This window comes from Pygocentrus nattereri, chromosome 6 (assembly GCF_015220715.1).
Source record: "Pygocentrus nattereri isolate fPygNat1 chromosome 6, fPygNat1.pri, whole genome shotgun sequence".
Lineage (NCBI taxonomy): Eukaryota > Metazoa > Chordata > Actinopteri > Characiformes > Serrasalmidae > Pygocentrus > Pygocentrus nattereri.
This window is the reverse complement of record NC_051216.1, coordinates 33,682,097-33,704,720: the sequence shown is the minus strand read 5'-3', so window position 1 is coordinate 33,704,720 and position 22,624 is coordinate 33,682,097. Positions and strand designations below refer to the sequence as shown.

The 22,624-nt window shown below is 39.7% G+C and overlaps 1 protein-coding gene across 5 annotated transcripts in view; it reads left to right on the top strand.

Annotated features, from left to right (window-relative positions):
* Positions 1-22,624, top strand: part of nalcn (sodium leak channel, non-selective) — a 177,778-nt gene that overhangs the window by 119,779 nt on the left and 35,375 nt on the right. For all 5 annotated transcript variants that reach the window (XM_017720920.2, XM_017720921.2, XM_037538951.1 and 2 more), the window contains 3 exons: positions 18,672-18,808; positions 20,360-20,501; positions 20,732-20,805. In XM_017720920.2, coding sequence (XP_017576409.1) covers positions 18,672-18,808; positions 20,360-20,501; positions 20,732-20,805 — 353 coding nt within the window. The remainder of the gene's footprint in view (positions 1-18,671; positions 18,809-20,359; positions 20,502-20,731; positions 20,806-22,624) is intronic.

Genomic DNA, 22,624 nt, shown 5'->3' with positions numbered 1-22,624 from the left:
GCTCATATACTATATACTTGCTCATGTACTATATGAGCATTCATTCATACATGCATAGTTCACTTAACAAGGTCAAACTGTGTCAATTTTGACATCTGAAACTTGAAATTCAAAACAGGTTGTGATGTTGCCCCCCATTTGTTATTTACCGAGCTTTTTGTGTCTAACCACACTGCCATCTAGTGCAGGATCTGCACGAACATCACCATATCTGTTTGTATTCAGTGTGCAACAGGGAGGCGTGAGGCTGTCCTGCTGATATTGCAGCTCACAAGCCCACTCAATCCCACTGTGTGTAAAAAGGAGCAGGCTGGAATGAAAGCCCCACTTGGCATAAAAACACTCTGCTTGTATAGCTTACCAACACAGCTGTGAAATTAGTTGAGAGTTTGCGAATAAAAGCCAGAAGTGGAAAAGGAATAGAGAAACCCCCCCCGCCCTCTCCTGCTGCTGAAGGTATTGAGCTAGTGGCTTGCACTTGCTGAGGAATGTCCAGTCTGGCACATGGCGCAGAGGACACAGTAAATTTGATCTATGGTGAATGTTTGCTTTTTTGTCTCCCGCCCTCATCGGCATAAAGCACATCTGCTCTTCAGAAAACCCCAGAGGAGCGTGGCACATCTCACACACACACACACCCACGCATGGACACACAAGCACACATACACACACAGAGTAGAACCATAAAGAACTTGACTGTTTATCTGTCTGTCTCGTACGGACAGAAGTCTCTGTTGGATTTGACAGGCACGTCCCTCCTATCTCCCCTAGTAACAGAGCTGTCCATCAAACATGCTGCCTGGAACATACTTCTCTGTCCTCATAAAGCTCCACCCTTTCCCCTACCCCTCCTCCCTTTTCCCCACATAGCACCTGATCCAGATGTCTACTGCCCCAGACAGTCTGTGTGTGTGTGCATGTTTCTGTCTCACCTTTTACCTTGACCCATTTTTCTCCCTGCAAAAGCGTGAGTTTTAACATTTTTGCCTGAAAGGATTCACTTGACCAGACGAGCCCTAACTGTCGTGACATCCCTCCTTAGCCCAGACCCGCCTTTCCCATCACAGAGGTGTTAAATAAAAGCTATGCTTCATTCTGCCGAAGGGACCCTGATCCTCCAGCAGCCGCGAACATTGTGCCACACAGGGGACACAAGCCACAGCACAAATGGCTTCAATGTCACCTTCTGTTTTCCTCAGAGGAGTCTGCAAGAAGCGGCGGCCATGCTCTGCCACTCTGCTGCTAGGCTAAGCAGCCTGCCAGGCAGCTGCCTGGGTGCCAGAGGTGTGGCTCTAAGTGGTCTGGGAGTTTATAGCCTATACAGCACCAGCACGCCTCATTAGAGGCTAAATGAGAAGGAAGAAATGACCCCTCTTCCCCACACTCCTTACGGAACTCCTACAAGTATGGAGGGCGGTACAGCAGCACACTTACCAAATAATTATCAGGACAGAGAAGTGTAAGAACATCAAGGTTAACTAGGGAATTCAGGCCATGGATGTAGTGAAAGGATTACAGCATATATCTCAGTGGAGCTAGTGAACGAGCAGTTTAGCCAAAGTCTCTATCACAGTAGCTTGTTGATTTTGAAGCTGCAAAAAAGCTCAGTTAGGCTACTGTATGGCTTTCTATGAAGCTCGTCCTCTCTCCTTGTAAATATCCATGTCAAGTATTATCTCTTGTTCATCCAGGTTGGTTCAGGTCTTCTTGTTTAAAACCAGTGATGTTGAAGTCGGTCACTCAGGTTTTTTCACTTTGCTGTCAACAAATTATTTTTGTGTGGACCCTGCTTAGTGCACAGGGATATTGTTATGCTGAAACAGGAAATGCTTTTGAAGCATGCTTTGTGGTTTCCATTGCTCCAGTGTCCAGTGGTGGTGATGCTTGGTATTACGCATGGTGATCTTTGTTTGTAAGTGGCTGCTCATTCTTGGCTTATGTTGTTCGCTCTCAGTGAGCAATTCTTCTGCTGATGTTGTTTCCAGAGGCAAATTTAAATTCGGTGGTGATTGTTTTAGCCAAGGAAAAGTAGGCAGTATGCTTCAGAAATGTATGGCCCTCTTCTGGGATTATACATGGTCTGCCACTTTGAAACTGAGCTGTTGTGGCTCCTAGGTGTTTCCACTTTGCAATAACACCAGTTATGGTTGACTAGTGCAGAAATTAGCTGAACAATCTTGTTGCAAAGTTGGCATACTTTGATGGTGCTACATTGAAAGTTACAAAGCTCTCCAGAGTGTCCTATTCAATTGCCATTTATTTTCTGTGCAGATCACAAGCGATTTAGCACCTCTTTCTGTAATGTGTTTTGCTTTAATAGCCAAATTGACTAATTACAAGGGGCCTCTAGATACTTTGGGATATATGGTTTTTATTAGGATGGAATTCTTAAACACTATAACTCACTTGTGAGGATGATGGGTTGTATGTTTATGTGAAAGCTGTTTTATCTGAGAGCTTAACATGCTGTTCTAAAGCTTATTGCAGAATTTCACTGTTGAAGTTGTTCACTGTTCACTGCCAAAGAACCTTCTGCAGTGACAATATTAAAGCTCTAAAACCTTGGTGTCACTGGGAAAACCTCCATCTGCCCTTCCTTGTGCTCTTCCTGATGAATGTCCTCATCATCTCATTTTTTCAGAGATCTGTGCTGGAGCTCACCCCTCTATTTTCCTTCTCCTTTATCCTGCCATCCATACATACCTCTGTCCTTACAGAAGCTGGTCTGCTGATCGATAAACACTGTGCTGCTTGGGCTGTGATGGATTACATGGGATGCATGGCTTCTGCCTATTAACAGCTCCCAAATGAGGGCAAGCTTCCTCTGTAGGTAGCACAGGAAGCTCTGCTAGAAGAATGCCAGATTCTCTCATAGCCTCTCCATAAAGAATCAGGCTACTGTACTCTGGTTCAAGGCCTGACAAAAGTTTCTGATAAAAGATGAGCACCTGCTCCTCAGGTGGGCTGTAAGTTCCAAATGTTTTGTAGTTTGTGTCTGGACATACTTCCTTGATGAACATTCTGGGCCCACCAAATTGCATGCTGGAGATAAAGTGAGATCTGAAGCAGTGGTCAAGTGGCTAACTTGTCTTCATTGAGTTCTTTTGAGAATTAAAGGGCTTCTAGTTTGCAGGATGTCAAGCAGTTGGCATCTCTGCCAAATAGCAAGAATAGTCCCACGTCACTGTTATTACCCACAGATCTTTGACATGGCCTCAACTTCAAAAGGAAGAATTTGACACTTTGTAAGTGTCAGCAAGTTTTCTGACTGAGCTTTTTTGAAGTTATCTCATTATAAGGTGTCTTTCCTGCCTTTGTAATCAGCCATGGAGGCCACAAGAGCTTATCCTGTCAAAAACAAAAAAGAGTACAGTGTAGATGCATTTTTAAGTAAGAAAGTATCCTATGAGGGTACAAACCATTTGGACATATTATTCTGGGTGTTTCAAATAGATCACCATACTCAATTAATGACATGTCTATTGTAAATTGTGTGTAGTGATCTCAAAGCTGTATATAGATGTTTCTTAACTGACCATCTCATGTCTTGTACTCCATACATATCATGTTAGTTTCTGTGTGGCTTTTAAATGAATGACAGCCACGTCATTCAACTAAGATGATTTAATGGATCTTTGTTGAGGATTGTAGAGAAACATGCATGCCTGTATAAAGCGCTCTTTTTCTTAAGAATCAAACTGATGCTTACATTGTGAAATAGGCACGATGCACAGAACTGTGAAAAACTATTTGCCCCTTCACAATTTCTTCTATTTTTTACATATTTGTCACACTTTAATGTTTCAAGTCATTAACCTATTTTTAACATTAGACAGTGAAAACCCAAGTAAACACCAAATACATTTTTAAATGATTTCATGGAAATCAACCAGTTAACCCAGTTCAGCTGACTGTTGAGATTAGTTGTACTAGCCACACCCAGGCATGATTATTGAATCTAATGACCTGTTAAATCTAAGCATCACTTAAATATGCAATGTGAAGCAGGCTATCAAAAAGCAGTATGTGATGCCACTTTCTAAAGAGAATCAAACAGAGATGCAAAGTAAAGCCAATGAAATATACCAGTTTCCAAACTGCTCAGGGACTTCAAAATTTCACCAAGAGCACAGATGAACAAAAAAACTAAAGAACTACAGGCCTCACTTGCTTCACTTAAGGTCAGTGTAAACAGTTCCACAATAAGAAAGGCACTGGGCAAAAATGGCATCCGTGGGAGAGTTACAAGGTGCAAACCACTGCTGACCAAAAAAGGAGGTTTGTATTATATTTGCCAAAAAACATCTAGATGATCCACAGGACTTTGGGGATAAGATTGTCTGGACTGTTAAGTCAAATGTGGAAGTTTTTAGAAGACATAGGCCCTATTACATCTGGTGTAAAGCTAGTGCTGCATTCCGCCATAAGAACATTGTACCAGCAGTAAAGCTTAATTGATGGAACCACGACTTCTGCTCTGTATCAGAAAGATCAGAAGATTTCCTCTTATCAGTTTGTGAACTAAAGCTTGGGTGCGGTTGAGTTATGCAGCAGGAAAGTAATCTGAAGCACACAAGCAAGCCAAAGTCCTGGCTTGAATGAGATGCAGTGGCAAGACCTTACATGGGCAGTTCATGCTTGAGAACCGTCCAGTGTAACTGAATTAAAACAATAAAGGGCCAAAATTCCTCCACAGCGATGTAATAGACTTCTAGCAAGTTATCACAGACATTTAATTGCAGTTGTTGCTGCCAAGCATAGCACAACCAGTTATTAGGTTTAGGTAATTTAGCAATTACTTTTTCACATGGGTTATGTAGATTTTGTATAAATCTTTATTTTCAATAAATAGAATGATCCTTTAAATTATGCATTTTGTGGTTACCTGTGTTGTCTTTATCTTGTATTAAAATTTGTTGGATGATCTGAAACATTTAAATATGACAAATTAACCAAAATAAAAGAAATCAGGTGTGGGGCAACTGCTCCTTCCACATCTGTTAGTAGCATGACTGTCTCTCTGTCTTGTTTTCTTTCTCTTTCTCTCTGTATCTGATAAAGTTCTTCCACACTCCTCCCACACTACACCTGCCATCTTGGTAGCCTGAGGAAACTGTACTGCCCCCAGTAACAAGTCAGAAGCATGCTCAGTTTGGTGCCAGATATCCACACATGCACTCACACAAGATAATATACACAAATACCAAATCACAGTTCTTCTAGGTATTCACATTCACTCACCAGGCACTTTATCAAGAACTGCTGTACACCTGTTCATCATGCAGTTATCCAATCAGCAAGTCATGTGGCAGCAGCATAGTCCATAAAATCCTGCAGACATGGGTCAAATTCTTCACTTAATTTTCATATTTGGCATCATGATGGGGAAAAATGTGATCTAGGTGAATTTGACCATGGCTGTTTGTTGGTTATTGGTGCCAGACGGGGTGGTTTGAGTGTTTCAGAAACTGCTGATCTCCTGAGATTTTTAAATTCAGCAGTTTCCAGTGTTTATACAGGATGGAGCAAAGCACATCCAGTAACCAGTAAGGGATGGTCCTGTCACAAACGCCTTGTTAATAAGAGAGGTCAGAGGAGAATGGCCAGACTTGTTTGAGTGGACAGGAAATTTAGAGTAACTTGAATTAACACTCAAAGTGGTGATCAGAAAAGCATCTCTGAATGCATAACACATCACACCTTGAGGCAGATGGGCTGCAGCAGCAGAAAGCCACATTTGGGTCTTATCCTGTGAGTCCAAAACAAGAATCTGAGGCTCACCAAAAATGGACAGTTGAAGACTGTAAAAACCTCGCCTGGCATGAAGAAACTCAATTTCTGCTGCGACATGCAGATAGTAGGGTCAGAATTGGTGTAAACAGCATAAATCTGTTGATATATAGATCCAGTCTGCCTTTTGTTCAGGCTGCTGCTGGTGTAATGGTGTGAGAAATGTTTTCTTAGCACTCTTTGTGCCCCATAATACCAATCAAGCGTCATTTGTATGCCACATCCTATCTGAGTATTGTGGTGCAGCTCTTCATGGCCACAAGTTACCCATCTTCTTATAGTTACATCCAGCTATAAAGTGCACCTTCTCACAAAGAACAAGTCATAGCAAACTGGTTTCATGAACATGGTAGTGTTCTCCTCCCCCCATTACCGGATCTAAATCCAATATAGCAATATAGCACACAGAGCAGGGTGGATTTAGTGATTCTAGAGCTCTAGGCAACAGACAGAATACTTTTTAAAGTGAAGTTAACAGATTTAAATTTATCATGAGTTTAATTTAAAAAAACTTTTAAAAAATGCAGTCAGTTTTATGCAACTACAGACACACAAAGACTTTTAGTTTATAGCCAGAGCTGTATTTTAGCTACACAACTGTATTTTAGAGCAGGTAGTGAGACTGCATCCCTTTTGCCCATGGCCACATGGTGAACAGTTAGATCCCATTGTTTTGAAGTAAAAGTGTCCTAGAATCTGTAAGTCAGTGTAAGAAATTAAGAATCAGAGTTAAGAATCACTACCAAAACACATATTCTACAATATATACAGTTATATTCTACACATTTTTGTTTCAAGGAGAAATATGATTTTGTGTGTGTACAGCTGTTCAAAGCTGTGTTTGCTAGTCAAGTACTGGCTAGTGTTTAATAATAGTAATGTTCAAACGTAGCTAAAACTGTTACTACTGAAACAGTAACTAATGAAACATTTGGATTCTGTAGTGTCGTGATTGTTTTGTTAGTGAGAAAATGGTATGTTCAGTTAATTATTTTATTAATTTAAGTATAATGTGTAAAATGTGCTTTTGAAGTTTGAATCAGAATTCTGTAAATCTCTGAATTCAGGGTCAGCTGTGGGGCCTTAGTAGAATAAGATAAAATAATCCTACTTTGCAGTAAAATAAAGCTCTGCTGATTGTTTTACTTTAACAGTAAATGGTCTTACACAACTGACTTACTGCACATTCACATTCAACTTTAATCCTGAAGTTTGGCACACAGACTGCTGGTCACATAGCAATACAGACAACAATGTTGTCTATTTATTGGCTAATGAAACAGCAAAAAAATTAAAGATTTAAGGTAAACATTGATTTAGAGATGAATGGACAGACTTATTTGCATTTATAAGCACTCCAGCTGGTTAACTTATACATTTAATCCGCAATGAGAAACTGTCAACCACAAATAATTTGCAAAGCTGAAGTCAGTTTGTCATTTGCCAGCTTCTCGTTCAAGTTTTTTCATTCCACCTTAAATAATGCGGGAATATTTGAACAAGAAGCTGCTGAATGACAACACTGTATTTTTTAGCCTATACTAGGACATCAGCACATACTGAGCCATATTTACAGTCAAGATGATAAAATGTTACTTCAATAATATGGTGGTTTACTTTTTGATGTAATGACAAAATGGCTCCTCTAAACATTTGATTTGCCAACCCCTCATCTAAAGTGTGATCAGATCTTCATTGCAGTATTAAAAATAGAAATAAATAAATATAATAAATAACACACCAATATGTGCCTTTTCAATCTTGAACGCATTGTTCCAGTATTTAAATATTATAAATTATACTTAAATATTTGTTGGAAAATGTATGTGGACCTCTAGGGCAGGGTTGTCTAATCTTATCTGGAGGTTTTAATTCCAGCAATGTATGAGCACACCTGATCACTTCGTAAAGACTGATTATGACTGATTAAAAAGTGCAATGAAGTGTCCTCCTCCCGGTTTGGAATAAAACCTGCAGCCACACAAGCCCTTTGCTGATACCCGTGCTCTAGTAATATTATCCAGTATAGAGGATAATTAGTGTCAGCAGGTTCAATCAATTGAGTGTGAATTAGGTGTAAGTGACAGCTTCATTATTTCATGGGGCATAATACAATATACATACTATGTATACTAGTGAATGATGTCATATTATTTTTGCCATACTATTTAATATGGTAGAATGTGGTTTTGGATGCAGCTTATGATTATCACAAACCAGCAGTTAGTGGGTGGAGCTGCATGTTGTATGCATGTTAAAGCTGCAGCTGTAATAAATCAAACCTTAAATTCAAGTGCTTATTTCCTACAGATATTGCAGTTGCATCAAGGTACACTTTGTACTGTCCCTGTGCTTATACATATATCTGCTACTCAGACCATTCATAGCAGTAACTCACTCACGCACCTACCTACACACGTACACAAACCATTATCATTGTTACCCGTGTTTACATTAGCTCTGAGCTGTTTATACTTGCTGAACTGGGGCGTGAAAGTGGTTAATGGTCTGTGGAGTAGATTTGGGGGATGAATTCAGTGGCCTCAAAGCTCCTCTGCTTTTTCCATGACTCCAGCAACACAGTATCCATCTTGGCCATTTTTGTGAATGTGTTGCAAAGTGCAAAATGATTGATCAATAACAAGAGCCCAGTCTTTCACCAAAGTGAATAACCTGCTGAAAAAGCCTAATGCTGCGATCACCCGAGCCTGAAATTGGAAAGAATGTGTGAAAAGGAGTGAATGGATCACCCTAATATGTCAGAAGGCCACCACATTCATTTCAGCCTCTCAACTATCACTGTGCTGATTTATGAGAAACGCCACATCTGATTCCTCAAGAGCGGGAGCTGTGCATGTGTCACATGCACACACAACTTTATTAGCCTGCAGAACCCCATGCTAATGCAGAAATGAGCCACAGCAACCCTGACCTATGATTGTTTCAATTTGCACCCAAATAAAATAGTTATTTTTCACTCAGTCATGTTACTGCAGCAATTTGTGTGGTACAGGTCTTATGTGTGCGTAATGCAACCCCTATCAACACACCTGAGGTATATTGATGCAGTGTACATCGACTGAGTCAAAGGTGGAATTAGCTTCCTGGCTGGGTTTGTTTAATTAATTCATTCTTTCTGTCAAGCGAATGAGTTACGGTGTGGTGTATTTTGCAGAGGAGAACGCCTTAGGGCCTTCCAAGCTTTCAGGAAATGCCTAGTGATTTCTGGAAACAAAATAGAGGAAAAAAAAAAAGATGTGACCAATGTGGCCAATCACATTACATCAGTTGTTCACTTAACTGCCTGTACAAAATCCAGGACCCGAAACTGGAGTCAATGTTTGAAGTGGTGACCTCTGTTCTAAGCCTTCTACAAGGCCAAGAGGTACAAAGGTACAAGTCCAAAAGTCTGAGACCCCAAGGGAAATCTGGTATTTTTTCCAATTAAACCTGGAAATAAACAGCAAAGTTTCAGAATCTAGAAATTTAAAACAAAGAAAAGTTATGACAATTAAAATGAAGAAATATTTAAAATTCTGCACTATTTTTAGGTTATTATTTCAATTCAAGAAAATTTCTGAAATTGACCGTGTTAAGGACTTTATACAAAATGGTCAGAAGTCTTGTTCCCTCCACTGACATGTTCAAATGTTCCTCTCAGGTGGGTTTGATCTACTGATCAGAGGCTTTTGCACAAACTTATGTTGCCAGCTTGAGTTTCCACTGTCATTACAGGAGATTTGAATCAGATCATTTGAATATTCAAAGATTCAAAGACTCTGCTGATAATATCATTTGTAATGAAAAAACTTTGTATTAAATTAGAAAGGAGTGTGAAATAGCATTTCCTGATTTTTAGGCATCCTTATAGAAGGCCTAACTATTATTAGTTGCTTAGTGATGTCACTGTAAAACTGCAACACTAGATAAAATATGTATAAATATCTTTTCAGAAGATTCAAATGGTTTTTTAAACAGAGCTGTCATAAAATGTTCATGTGCATCACTGCTAGACTGGCACTAATGTAAGTCCCATTGGGTCATAGGGACACTAACGATAGTTAGCATTATCATACTAGTTGTAATCAAATGAGTGAAGGCTACACATAAAGCCTGTTAAAAGGTGGTTCACACAACCATGTTAAGAAGGACCAGCTTTTATTTGGCTTTTTCCATGTTTTAATTGTGTCATGTTTATTTTCATAATGACCCTGTATACTCAGTATTAGACATTTTTTATATTGAACATTGCAAAGTATTTTTATTATATATTTCTATTTTATATATATATATATATATATATATATATATATATATATATATATATATATATATATATATATATATATATATTTATATTGAATACTGCAAAGTAATTTTTTGTGCCTTACATTTTTTCTTTTCTTGCTCTAAAAATCTGAATTTGCCACTGGTATTTTGTACATCTGATGTAGTGGTTGTAGGTTTGTTATGTTGTTAATAATAATTCAATTCTAGAAAGGTAGAATTTGGGAAGCAGTATGGCCATGTCTCTTCCCACATTTAGATCTTTGGCCATAAAAAAATGAATAATGTTATTGTGCTTGTAAATATTCTTTCAGCATTTGTTCAAGACATGTCCCTATGTTTAGTCACAATGACTGGTGCCATTGTGTTGGATGTCTCATTGTGCGGATATCTGCATTAGTGTGGTGCTGAGTGATGGAAATGGAGGGGGAGGGAGAGCGAAGGCCATCTCACCTACCCCGAGAGAGCGAAGCCTGTTATGTTTTCTTAAACTCTTGGCCATTGATGGCTGTAGGGTCGCCATAGATCAAACTCGCAACCTACATAACGCTTACTATAAGTCAGTAGTTGCCTAAACTTTAAAAAATTCAACAAGAACATGTAGATCAGCTCCTCAGTTCTCCACTCAGTTTTGTGTGATGCATGTTTGGCTCACAATCCTCTCTCAAATGCATATGTATGATGGTGCATAAATATGCAAGTTTCGGCATAACCTGTGAGTAGAATGCATCCTACTTGCCCCTAATACTGACGCAAACAGCTTAGTATGTCTGAGTCTTCCAGCTTCAGTATTAAAGCCGAGGCCAGGAATAAACAAGCACGCAGGACACAGTGTAGCGGAGCCACATGGCTTCCTCTGTTTGGCTGTTTATACGGGGTGATGTAAATAGTGGGAAGCGTGTGTTCTCTCTGCAGTAGGCCGTGTTTCTGAACAGGGCCGGGTGAGAGTTAATCAGAAGCTGCTGCTGAGCAGAGCGTTCACTTGCAACGATCCCACCGAGTACAGAGCCATTGATTGGGGCCTTGGGGACCCGCGAGGGTTTCAAACCCTTACTCTTAAACAATGCAGTCATCTCGCAACAAATGTAGAAGCTCTGTTGTTTTGTTTTTTTTATCTCGGGGAAATTTAGCTTCGGCCCAGTGCGAGCCAGGTTCCAAGGCTAGAAAAGATGACTGTAGCAGTTTTCAAAGTTTCTTAGCAGCAGCCAGCATTAAGTAAGAACACTGTGAAAGGTCAAGAGTGCAGGCCTCTCATTTCTTCTGGGGTTTGCTGTACGTTGTAATCAGTGAGATGCATGATGTCTTTTTATTATTTTTGTAATTGTTTGTAATTGATTGTAAACAACGTCTGTCTTGCCTTGGCATTTGCATCTTTCCTAAAACACAATGCCAGGGCATGAGTATACTGTTGTTAACATGTTACTTTTTATTTGTAGTTCTCCTTGTTTCAGCCTATAAAATCCAGAGCATTTTAAGTTATTCTCAGGCGTGTGTATCTGTATTTTTTAGCATGGCTCTGTAGTGCTTCTGAATTTAGGTGCTGGTTCTGATGTGATAGAAAGCACAATAATGTCTGGCTGACACTAAAAGGCTTTAGCATAAATGGCCTGAAATGATTATCTTTCCAAATCTTGTGGAAAAAAAATCAAAAGATACTCAGCCTTAAACATGCACAATATTTATAAAACTGTTCAAGGGCACAGACAATCTCATATGAAAAGCAGTGTGGACGTCATGCATATGCAAGGTCTCCTACATTGTCAACACTGCTTATGCTTCCAGGGGTCCAGGCTAAAGACCGCACAATATATCACCCATTAATAGATGTCACAAAATTGACCATTGCAATATCTCATATTGCAGAAGGCAACATCAGTCAAATCACATATTTTAATGTGATGTGAGCATCCTGGCATATCACAAGTGATCCTGATGATGTTTCTGACCTTGTCTTTGGATTCATCATGGCATTCAAATGACCCTATAATGGATGACAATATTTGCTTAAGTTTAGTGTGGGATAATCAGTCATGTCATTTCCATGGTTTATTCACCAGTGTGCTGCATATTGCAATCGTGACATGGAGTAGTATAATTGCAATATACAGGGGGTGAGTATAATGGAAACACCAGGTGAGCTGCTCTTACTTATTGGTCATTTAATCAGGTGCACCTAACATACAGGAACACGTTGTACATTTACAATTACTGACTGTAGCGTGACAGTTGCGGCACAGTTTATCAGCTGCCATGTAATTTGTCAAAATGGAAAGGAACCACTGTAGGACCACCATTGACCAGGTATTATATGGATGGTGGATCATTCTGGGCACAGCAATGAGACTGTTATGGTAGTGTCATGGTAGTGTGTATTGTGCTGGTAAGAGTGTAGTCTTGAGGGGACAGACATGTTCTCATAATGAGAATAAAGCTTTTGGTGCTTGATTGCGGTAAAATCCAAGATTACAAGAGTGTGCCCCCTTTAAAATTGGCACCAAGTACTTCTAGTCTGTGCACTTTTAACATTCAGAATATATAGAACACAAGCAGAACAAGCTAGCTAGAACTGTCTTGCTGTGGCAAGGGGTAATTTTTATTGTTACTTGATGTAATGTGCACATGCAATGCATATCTACATGCTCAGTTTTTTTGGCATTGTATGAGGCTAGTATGAGTCAGTGTTGCTGAAGTTTTTAAACCCCTCAGTGTTACTGCTGGGTTTAGAATAGACCACCAATCAAAAGTATCCAGCCAAATGTGGTCTTGTGGTCAGTGATGAAGGATTGGAACAGGGGTTCCCAGCACTGGTCCTGGGGTACTCCTGTCCTGTTGAGACAGGCATGTGAAATGCTTTATAGACTGTCTGTAATGAAATGGCATTCAGATTAATCTGGCAAATAGTAAAAAGTTGAGTTGAACCTGATATTGTGTGTGCATAATGCATAAGGCTTCTGCTCCTTTGAGAAAGTAACTTTGTTTGACTTTTTTCTTTATTTGTCAGGACTCCCCCAATCACACTGCAGGCTTTCAACAGCAGTAACACGACACTGCCACAACAATGCATCACTCACCTCTGAATATCACACTCTATGACTGTCTGCTCTCAGGACTTCTGCTCCAGAAACAAATTATTCATCGACACTCATCCATGAGAACATAGACCAGTGCATACCTACAGAAAAGCAGCAGTTGTTTAAGAACCCAGCTGATAATTGCAGTTGTTCAGTGTATGAACAAAGGCTTGCATTAGAACAACCGCTGGGTGGTGAAAGTGTGGCTCCACATGCCAAGCCCTGCAGCTCTGCTCCCCTATGGAAGGCAATAAACAGATTAGCATGTCTCCTTTTCATTTCATTCCCTCCAGTCCCTCTCTCTCTCAAACCCCCTTTTTCATTTCCGAAAGGGTCTTTTGAGTGTCCACGCGAAGACGGGCGGAATTGCGCAGGCTGGCAGCTTGTTTTCAGCGATAAGCATTCATCAGAGTGCTCGATTTTGGTGGCTCTCATCCCTAATCAGAAATGCATCAGATTTATCTGCAGCTTTTCAGACAGAGCATGCCAGTCAAGGAATTTCAATAAGATCCTTTTGTAGGTAATCAAATTGATATAATTGGCCACCCTAAATCGAGACATTCTGCTTTGTTCGACCAGTTTGTGCAGTTGTGCTTGCTCAAATGCACACACACACACACACACACACACACACACACACACACACACACACACACATACATATATATATATATATATATATATATATATATATATATATATATATATATGTGTGTGTATATATATATATATATATATATATATATATATATATATGAAATACAGTATCTCACAAAAGTGAGTACATCCCTCACATTTCTGCAAATATTTTATTATACCTTTTCATGGAACAACACTATATAAATGAAACTTGGATATAACTTAAAGTAGTCAGTGTACAGCTTATATAGCAGTACAGATTTACTGTACTCTGAAAATAGCGCAACACACAGCCATTAATGTCTAAATATCTGGCAACACAAGTGAGTACATCTCATAGTGAACATTTCCAAATTGTGCCCAGTTGTGCCCAATTGTGTCATTGTCCATCCCTGGGGTCATGTGACTTGTTAAAGTTACAAGGTTCCAGGTGTGAGGGGAGCAAGGCTGTTAAATTTGGTGTTTTGGGTATAATTCTCTCTGGCCACTGGATATTCAACATGGCAAAGAATTCTCTGAGGATGTGAGAAATAGAATTGTTGCTCTCCACAAAGATGGCCTAGGCTATAAGAAGATTGCTAACACCCTGAAACTGAGCTGTAGCAGTGGCCAAAGTCATACAGCAGTTCCACTCGGAACAGGCCTCGCCAAAGAAGTTGAGTCCATGTGTTCATCATCATATCCAGAGGTTGGCTTCAAAAAGGATTGAAATAGGTTTAAGATGTGGGAGGTCAGCCTATCAGTGCTCAGACCACACGCTGCACATTGCTTCAACTCGGTCTGCATGGCCATCGCCCCAGAAGGAAGCCTCTTCTGAAGCTAACACACAAGAAACCTCGCAAACAAGATGAACGTGTTTGGCTCAGATGGTGTCCAGCATGTGTGGTGGCACCCTGGTGAGGAGTACTAAGACAACTGTCTCTTGCCTACAGTCAAGCGTGGTGGTGGTAGCATCATGGTCTGGAGCCATCACTGGGGAGCTGCGGTTCGTTGAGGCAAACATGAATTCCAACATGTACAGTGACATTCTGAAGCAGAGTATGATCCCCTCCCTTTGGAAACTGCGCCGCATGGCAATTTCAGCTTCCTTTGCTGAGGAAGTTAAAGGTGATGGACTGACCAAGTATGTCTCCAGACCTAAACCCAACTGAGCATCTGTGTGGCATCCTCAAGTGGAAGGTGGAGGAGTGCAAGGTGTCTTAACATCCACCAGCTCAGTGATGTCATTATGGAGAAGTGAAGGAGGATTCCCGTAGCATCCTGTGCAGCTCTGGTGAATTCCATGCCCAAGAGGGTTAAGGTAGTGCTAGATAATAATTGTGGTCATACAAAATATTGACACTTTGAGCACAATTTGGACATGTTCACTGTGAGGTCTTCTCACTTGTGTTGCCAGCTGTTTGGACATTAATGGCTGTGTGTTATTTTCAGAGGACAGTAAATCTATACTGGTATACATCAAAGTACACTGACTACTTTGAGTTATATCCAAGTTTCATTTCTATAGTGTTGTCCCATGAAATGTCTCCTTTTTGTGATGGTGTGCTCACTTTTGTTGGGGGAAAAAAAAAAATCTCTCTCTCTCTCTCTCTCTCTCTCTCTCTCTCTCTCTCTAGAGAGAGAGAGAGAGAGAATATATTGTTGCATAGCTATTCTGACTCGGGCTCTCTCATGAAAATTGAATTTATATCTATGGTCTGGGTGCTGATTGTGTTGCCTGGATTCTTTCAGACTGTGTGCTGCTGCCATCTTTGGTTGAGATTTGAGAACTACACCATGATCTAATTCCCAAGTCCTGCTTTAAACTACACAGAACTGTACATTCTGTAGTTCCCAAAATGCTGTAGAACTGTCATTTCTCTGTCTTCATAATTGCTCTGTCCTAACCTATATTTGTTTTTCATTGCACTGTACCTTTTAGGCTGATATATGTTAATGACCTTTGTCATGGGTGCACCTTATTGTGCCTCATTTAAAAAGTGGAGCAGAATGGAAATCTCTTGTTCAAAGCATAATTTGTGTACAGGACTGCTTGAGTTAGAAATTAGCAAGAGAAACTCCAGAGTAGATTGTTGCCACTGCTCATCTTAAAAAAAAATTATATATATATATATATATATATATATATATATATATATATATATATATATATATATATATATATATATATATACTGCTCAAAAAAATTAAGGGAACCCTCAAATAACACATCCTAGATTTGAATGAATGAAATATTCTCATTGAATACTTTGTTCTGTACAAAGTTGAATGTGCTGACAACAAAATCACACAAAAATCATCAATGGAAATCAAATTTATTAACCAATGGATGCCTGGATTTGGAGTCACACACAACATTAAAGTGGAAAAACACACTACAGGCTGATCCAACTTTGATGTAATGTCCTTAAAACAAGTCAAAATGAGGCTCAGTATTGTGTGTGGCCTCCACGTGCCTGTATGACCTCCCTACAACGCCTGGGCATGCTCCTGATGAGGTGGCGGATGGTCTCCTGAGGGATCTCCTCCCAGACTTGGACTAAAGCATCCGCCAACTCCTGGACAGTCTGTGGTGCAATGTGGCGTTGGTGGATGGAACGAGACATGATGTCCCAGATGTGCTCAATCAGATTCAGGTCTGGGGAATGGACAGGCCAGTCCATAGCTTCAATAGCTTTATCTTGCAGGAACTGCTGACACACTCCAGCCACATGAGGTCTAGCATTGTCCTGCATTAGGAATAACCCAGGGCCAACCGCACCAGCATATGGTCTCACAAGAGGTCTGAGGATCTCATCTCGGTACCTAATGGCAGTCAGGCTACCTCTGGCGAGCACATGGAGGGCTGTGCGGCCCTCCAAAGAAATGCCACCCCACACCATTACTGACCCACTGCCAAACCCGTCATGCTGAAGGATGTTGCAGCAGATCGCTCTCCACAGCGTCTCCAGACTCTGTCATGTCTGTCACATGTGCTCAGTGTGAACCTGCTTTCATCTGTGAAGAGCACAGGGCGCCAGTGGCGAATTTGCCAATCCTGGTGTTCTCTGGCAAATGCCGAGCGTCCTGCACGGTGTTGGGCTGTGAGCACAACCCCCATCTGTGGACGTCGGGCCCTCATACCATCCTCATGGAGTCGGTTTCTAACCGTTTGTGCAGACACATGCACTGGCAGTGCTCCTCTTGTTCCTCCTTGCAAAAAGGTGGAGGTAGCGGTCCTGCTGCTCGGTTTTTGCCCTCCTGCGGCCTCCTCCACGTCTCCTGGTGTACTGGCCTGTCTCCTGGTAGCGCCTCCAGCCTCTGGACACTAAGCTGACAGACACAGCAAACCTATATAGTGTGTGTGTGTATATATATATATATATATATATATATATACTGCTCAAAAAATTACAATTTAGACAATTTAGTCTTTCTAATTCCACCCACTAGTAAGGACTCCCCCAATCACACGATGCTATTAATGCTAGCACAGGCTTCCTCCAAGACCTGCAAAACCAACCACTGCTTCTTTTTGTACTGCCGCTCCCGCAACATCACTGGACAGCCAAACACGCTCGGAGCACAGCGCCAACCGCCAGATCTGTTACGTCAGCTAACAGATGACTGCGCTAAGATAAGATAAGATAAGATAATCCTTTATTAGTCCCACAGTGGGGGAAGTCACAGTATTACAGCAGCAGCAGAGTAACAGGAGTAAGGCACTTAGTAATAGAAATGGGAAACAGTATAAACCTTATCAACATTATAAATAATAAAAATTAAAGCTAAATCTCTAGACTATTACAGGAAAAATAAGGATAATAATAAAATAAAATGAGTTGCAATAAAATAAGACTAGCATTGTGTTTAGTGAGGAGAAGGGGGGCCAGCCTACCCACCCAGAGAGAGCGAGGCCAATTGTGCTCTCTTGGACTCCCGGCTACGGATGGCTGTAGCATCACCAGGGATCGAACTCGTGATCTCCTGATGATAGGGCCAATGCTTAGACCGTTGCAGTACTTGGTGGCAATATATATTTTTTAATAGACTATTGAGGAAATATGTATGACTGTTGTTGCAAACATCTCGCTAAGGCTGTAAACAGTTTAATGCCAGGACCAGGGTTGTTTAGTGTTGTAATTAGCTTTTTTTTTATTTAGATTTTTATTTATTTTAATTCAATTTTATATTTCAGTTTAGTTTCAGTTAGCAGCAACTGAAAATTTTTAGTTTAGTTATTTTGTATTATTTCTTAAAATATTTCTCACCTCTAGTTTTTGTATTCATTAGCAATAATAACCAGAATGGCCAGAGTGAAATCCTACTTTTAATTAAGTAATTGAGTGACCCTTATTAGTCCCACAATGGGGAAATTTTACCTCTGCATTTAACCCATCCGTGAAGTGAAACACCACATACACTCTAGTGAGCACACACACTAGGGGGCAGTCAGCACACTTGCCCGGAGCGGTGGGCAGCCCAATCCGCAGCACCCGGGGAGCAGTTGGGGGTTAGGAGGTTCCCTAACTTCCAGCCCATGACTGCCCCAATTATTGCATTTTGTAATTATGTGAAAGATAACTCATTGACAATCAAATCTTTGTGATGTTGACTTGTTGACTGCTGCTATTACTTTAGGATGGTTTTTACCGAATTCACATTCGTCTTTGTATACTTATTGCTTTATTTGAGTCCCTAATATGAACAACATTTGTCAAAACCACTAAGAAACCTAAACCAGTATTTATATACATAATGACAATTTTGTGGAGAAAGTGTTTTTTGGCCAGTGTATCTCCATGTTGAACTAAAACAGTTCTCTGGTGTTTTGAAAGTAAATGTTCCATAATGCCTGCTGGTACTGTTTTTAAATTTGAGACTGTTTTTGTATTCTCCCTGCAGCTGAAGCAGAGTGAGGCTAATGCAGACACAAAAGAGAAGCTTCCCCTGCGTCTGCGTATCTTTGAGAAGTTCCCCAACAGGCCACAGATGGTGAAGATATCCAAGCTGCCGTCCGATTTCACTGTGCCCAGGATTAGGTACCATATAGACCCAAGTTCTGTTCATATTATCTGATTGTTAGTACACTCCAGTGTACTACAATACTATTCTATGCTACTTCTGTTCAGATTTTCTTTTTTTTTTTTACTTACAGACGTGCTTCTCTACCTTGCTTCTGGAGTGCGCCTGCTCTTCACTTTTTAGTGTTTTTCTGCTCAAACACACTCACATCAGTTTGTTAATAAGATAATTAATTGGATTGGGTATAATACAGCAGGAAAAAAATCCTAAAATATCAAGGGCAGGGGCACCCCAGGGCCAGGTTACCATTGGTTACCATTGACTGGTGGTATTCATTTTTTACAATGGGTATTGTCACAAAGCAGCTTTACAGATATTTGCGTCCAAGCCCTAGGTGAGCAAGCTAAGGGCAACAGTGGCAAAACAAGTCCATAATAGCATGGAATAAACCTAGAGAGGACTCAAAAGAGACATATTCTCCTCTGGTCAACACTGGATAGCAAAACAAGATCAGAGTAAGTGTGATTTGAATAAAGAATTAAAAATGAATATATAATAGTTAAAAAAAGAAAAGAAATTGTGGAAGATTATTTTTTTGTGGTATTATTTTTGTTGTAAGATTAGTTTTTATAAAATATGCCATTGATACGTCGTATTCTGTGATGGCTTCTCTGTAGTATTTAGAACATGCCCTTTGATGCATAGAGTATGGCTGCAACACTTAGTTGACAAAATTGACATTGATCATGGAACAATATACTTTGTAATGTTCATATCTACAAAAATCCTAACAAATTGTAGTATACCATTATAGCTCAGTGGATCACACCATTGCCCCACACATTTAGGAAAGTTTCTTAAGCAAGACTCTTAATGCTACATTTACTAATGCGATTCACTCTAGATCTAGCATCTGGTAAATATGCAGATGTAAAATATGTACAGGAAGCAAAAACTGATGCAATATGCATCTGCTTAAGTGGATAAATAAAGAAATAATTTGTTGAACAGACAGAACTTTGAATGATGGGACCAATCAATTTTATATGTTAGTATTATCAATTTCAAAAGGAGGCTGTTTTACATTATCAAGTTACCTGGCATTTATTTGTACTTTGAATATTTTAATATTTACTATTATTTATGTATTTACTCTGTACTTCTGCTGCAGCCAGTTTTTGTGCTGTTATTTACATTTCAATTTAAACAATAGTCAAAAAAGTAGTCAAAATTAGGGGTGGGCGATATGGCAAAAAATATCACAGGCTACATATGTCACATCATAAGTCTGGGTGCAGTCATTTTTTTCAACGTTTTACATACTGTACAGCTGAACAGAACTAATTGTTTTGTTTTTTTTTGTAACAAAATGTAGTTAAGTGTTCTTTAAGTACTGACAATATCAACAATATGCTTAGAAAAGCATATCAAGGAAAACTATATCAAGATTTAACATGATAATGATAAAATAATGTCATATTGCCTATCTCTAGTCGGTAGGTTAACCAATTACAGAAGTAATCACTATAATCATTACAATTATGTTTTGGTACTTGTGGATTTCACAGGGAAAGCTTCATGAAGCAGTTTATTGACAGACAGCAACAGGACCCAAGTTGTCTGTTCCGCAGACTCCCCTCTGCCTCCTCCTCCTCCTGTGACCACTCTAAGAGGTCTGCCATTGAGGATAATAAATACATTGATCAGAAGGTAGCACAACCATATTACACCCACATGCACCCCTCTTTACTAACACTCTGACTATTACTGAGATATCAAATAATAAGCAGAGGAAAGCTAAAGGCCTGAAATCCTGGAGATAAATGTTTATTACCTGCATTAATTTGGAAATGCATGCCTCTGAAATACACTACATCAACCTCTATGGGAGCTTTGTCTCCTCTATGTGTCCTATGGTCTAATTTCTTTTTCCACTCTAGCTGAGAAGGTCAATATTCAGCATCCGTGCTCGTAACCTGCTGGAGAAGGAAACAACCGTCAATAAAATTCTACGGTATGTTTGGGAACCTATCCATGAAAGCCTATGTTGAACTGAGATATAACCTCTTCTGCTTTTATATGAGCCCAGTACGCTGTCAAGACATTTGGGAAAACCTTGCCTTCATTAGAATTCTAATGAGTAATGTTTGATTTTCATTTTTAGTTCTCAGTCAGGTACAGTAAGCACGTATTGAAAATCTTATCGCTCAAAAGGTGGTTTAGGGCTTGTTCTCATTTGACAGGTTGGTTTAGATTAAAACAAAACCTGATGTGACTTCTGCTAGTGCAGTTCGTTATGACAAATGTCAATACTGTCATTCAAACCCTAGCACGAATGAGACCCTCTGAAGGGGTTGGTCTCAGTGCACTTCCAAACATTCTCTGATACAGTTTAAGTGTAAACACAAAATGAAGCAAAGATGTTTAAAAAAGTTAAAACTCAATGAACTGCAGTATATTATCTGCAGACCTGCCTTAGTACTTGCAAAAGGCTTGTTTTAGACTATAAGATCAATAAGATCAATTCAGACATGAAAATGTTTAGCTCCTTGTATGAACTTGGGGCCGTCATGAAGGAGGCATTTACCATTGTGGTTAGATCAGTCTATGCTGGTGTCACAGTGTCTTCCCTTTGCAGTATGTGGGGAGCTAGTACGTAGACTCCCCCATTCAGCACTAAATCGCTCCAGTTCCAGCTCCACCCACTCTTTATCACACTGACCTGCAACTTGCTATGCATTCATTATCTCTTGTGTATATATATTGCTTTGCTTGGTTTGCTCTTTGTGAAGTCTTGCTGTTTTTATGTACATTTATGTGCCGTTTTTCCTGGTTTCCTTGTCCTTGTTTTATTTGTGGCTAGTCCTTGTTTTGTTTTCTGGTTTTATGATCATGGATTTGCCTGATGTGTAACTGCCTTCCTGTGTGTTAACCTCTACCTGCTCTGATGACTACAAGATTGGGATTGCCAATTACTTTATAAGAGAGGGCAAATGCATTCTTAACTGTGGTGCAAGTTAATGTTAAAAGAATTTATTCAGAGCATTTTTGGAGCAATTCTGTTCTTGCCTTGATCATGAAATTTTCACACAATTTAATGGGCAGCTACTGAATTTAAACTATGCAGAAACATAAAATCTGAGATGCTTGTTTTGTCTTTATTTATTTTTAACAGCAAAGATACACAACCTGTCTCAACTTCCCATTCATTACAGCTGGCCTACATGTAAACAGAACTATAAATGGACTAGCCTTTACATACTGCTAAATGTTTAGTCCAGTTTCTTTAGCTAAGGATATAGTCTGTCTATTGTGTGCATATAAACGCACCCTTGAACACCTGAAAGGTTTGAGTGCTGATGAGTGCTGACATCACAACAACGCAAAAATAGGTAGTCTAAATACAGCTTCAGCACATTCATGCACAATACTGCATATAATAATGTATAACACAGCAGTAAACACATTACACAACACTTTTTAGTATATTAGCTGATTTTTCCATCCAAATTACCAGTCCATTAAGCACAAATTTTGGCCAGAGTATGGATTTGGCTTAAGGTCTAGCCACAAATGTGTAATGTGGTTCTAAATTAAGTGGTCTGTTTTACAAATTAAAGACAGTGGAGCAGTGTTGTGGTATTCTGATACTGCACACATTAATTCCAGTACAGGGAAAATATGTTTTGACTTTTGATTCCCTTAGATTTTCAGATTGTGCTAGCTGTCCAGCCAATCAAGTGATAGGACAGATAATGGTGTTTCCATCTCTATTCCCTTTGCGGGGTGCCTATCAGCATGAATAAGCTAATTAATAATTAAGGTTTGGCACT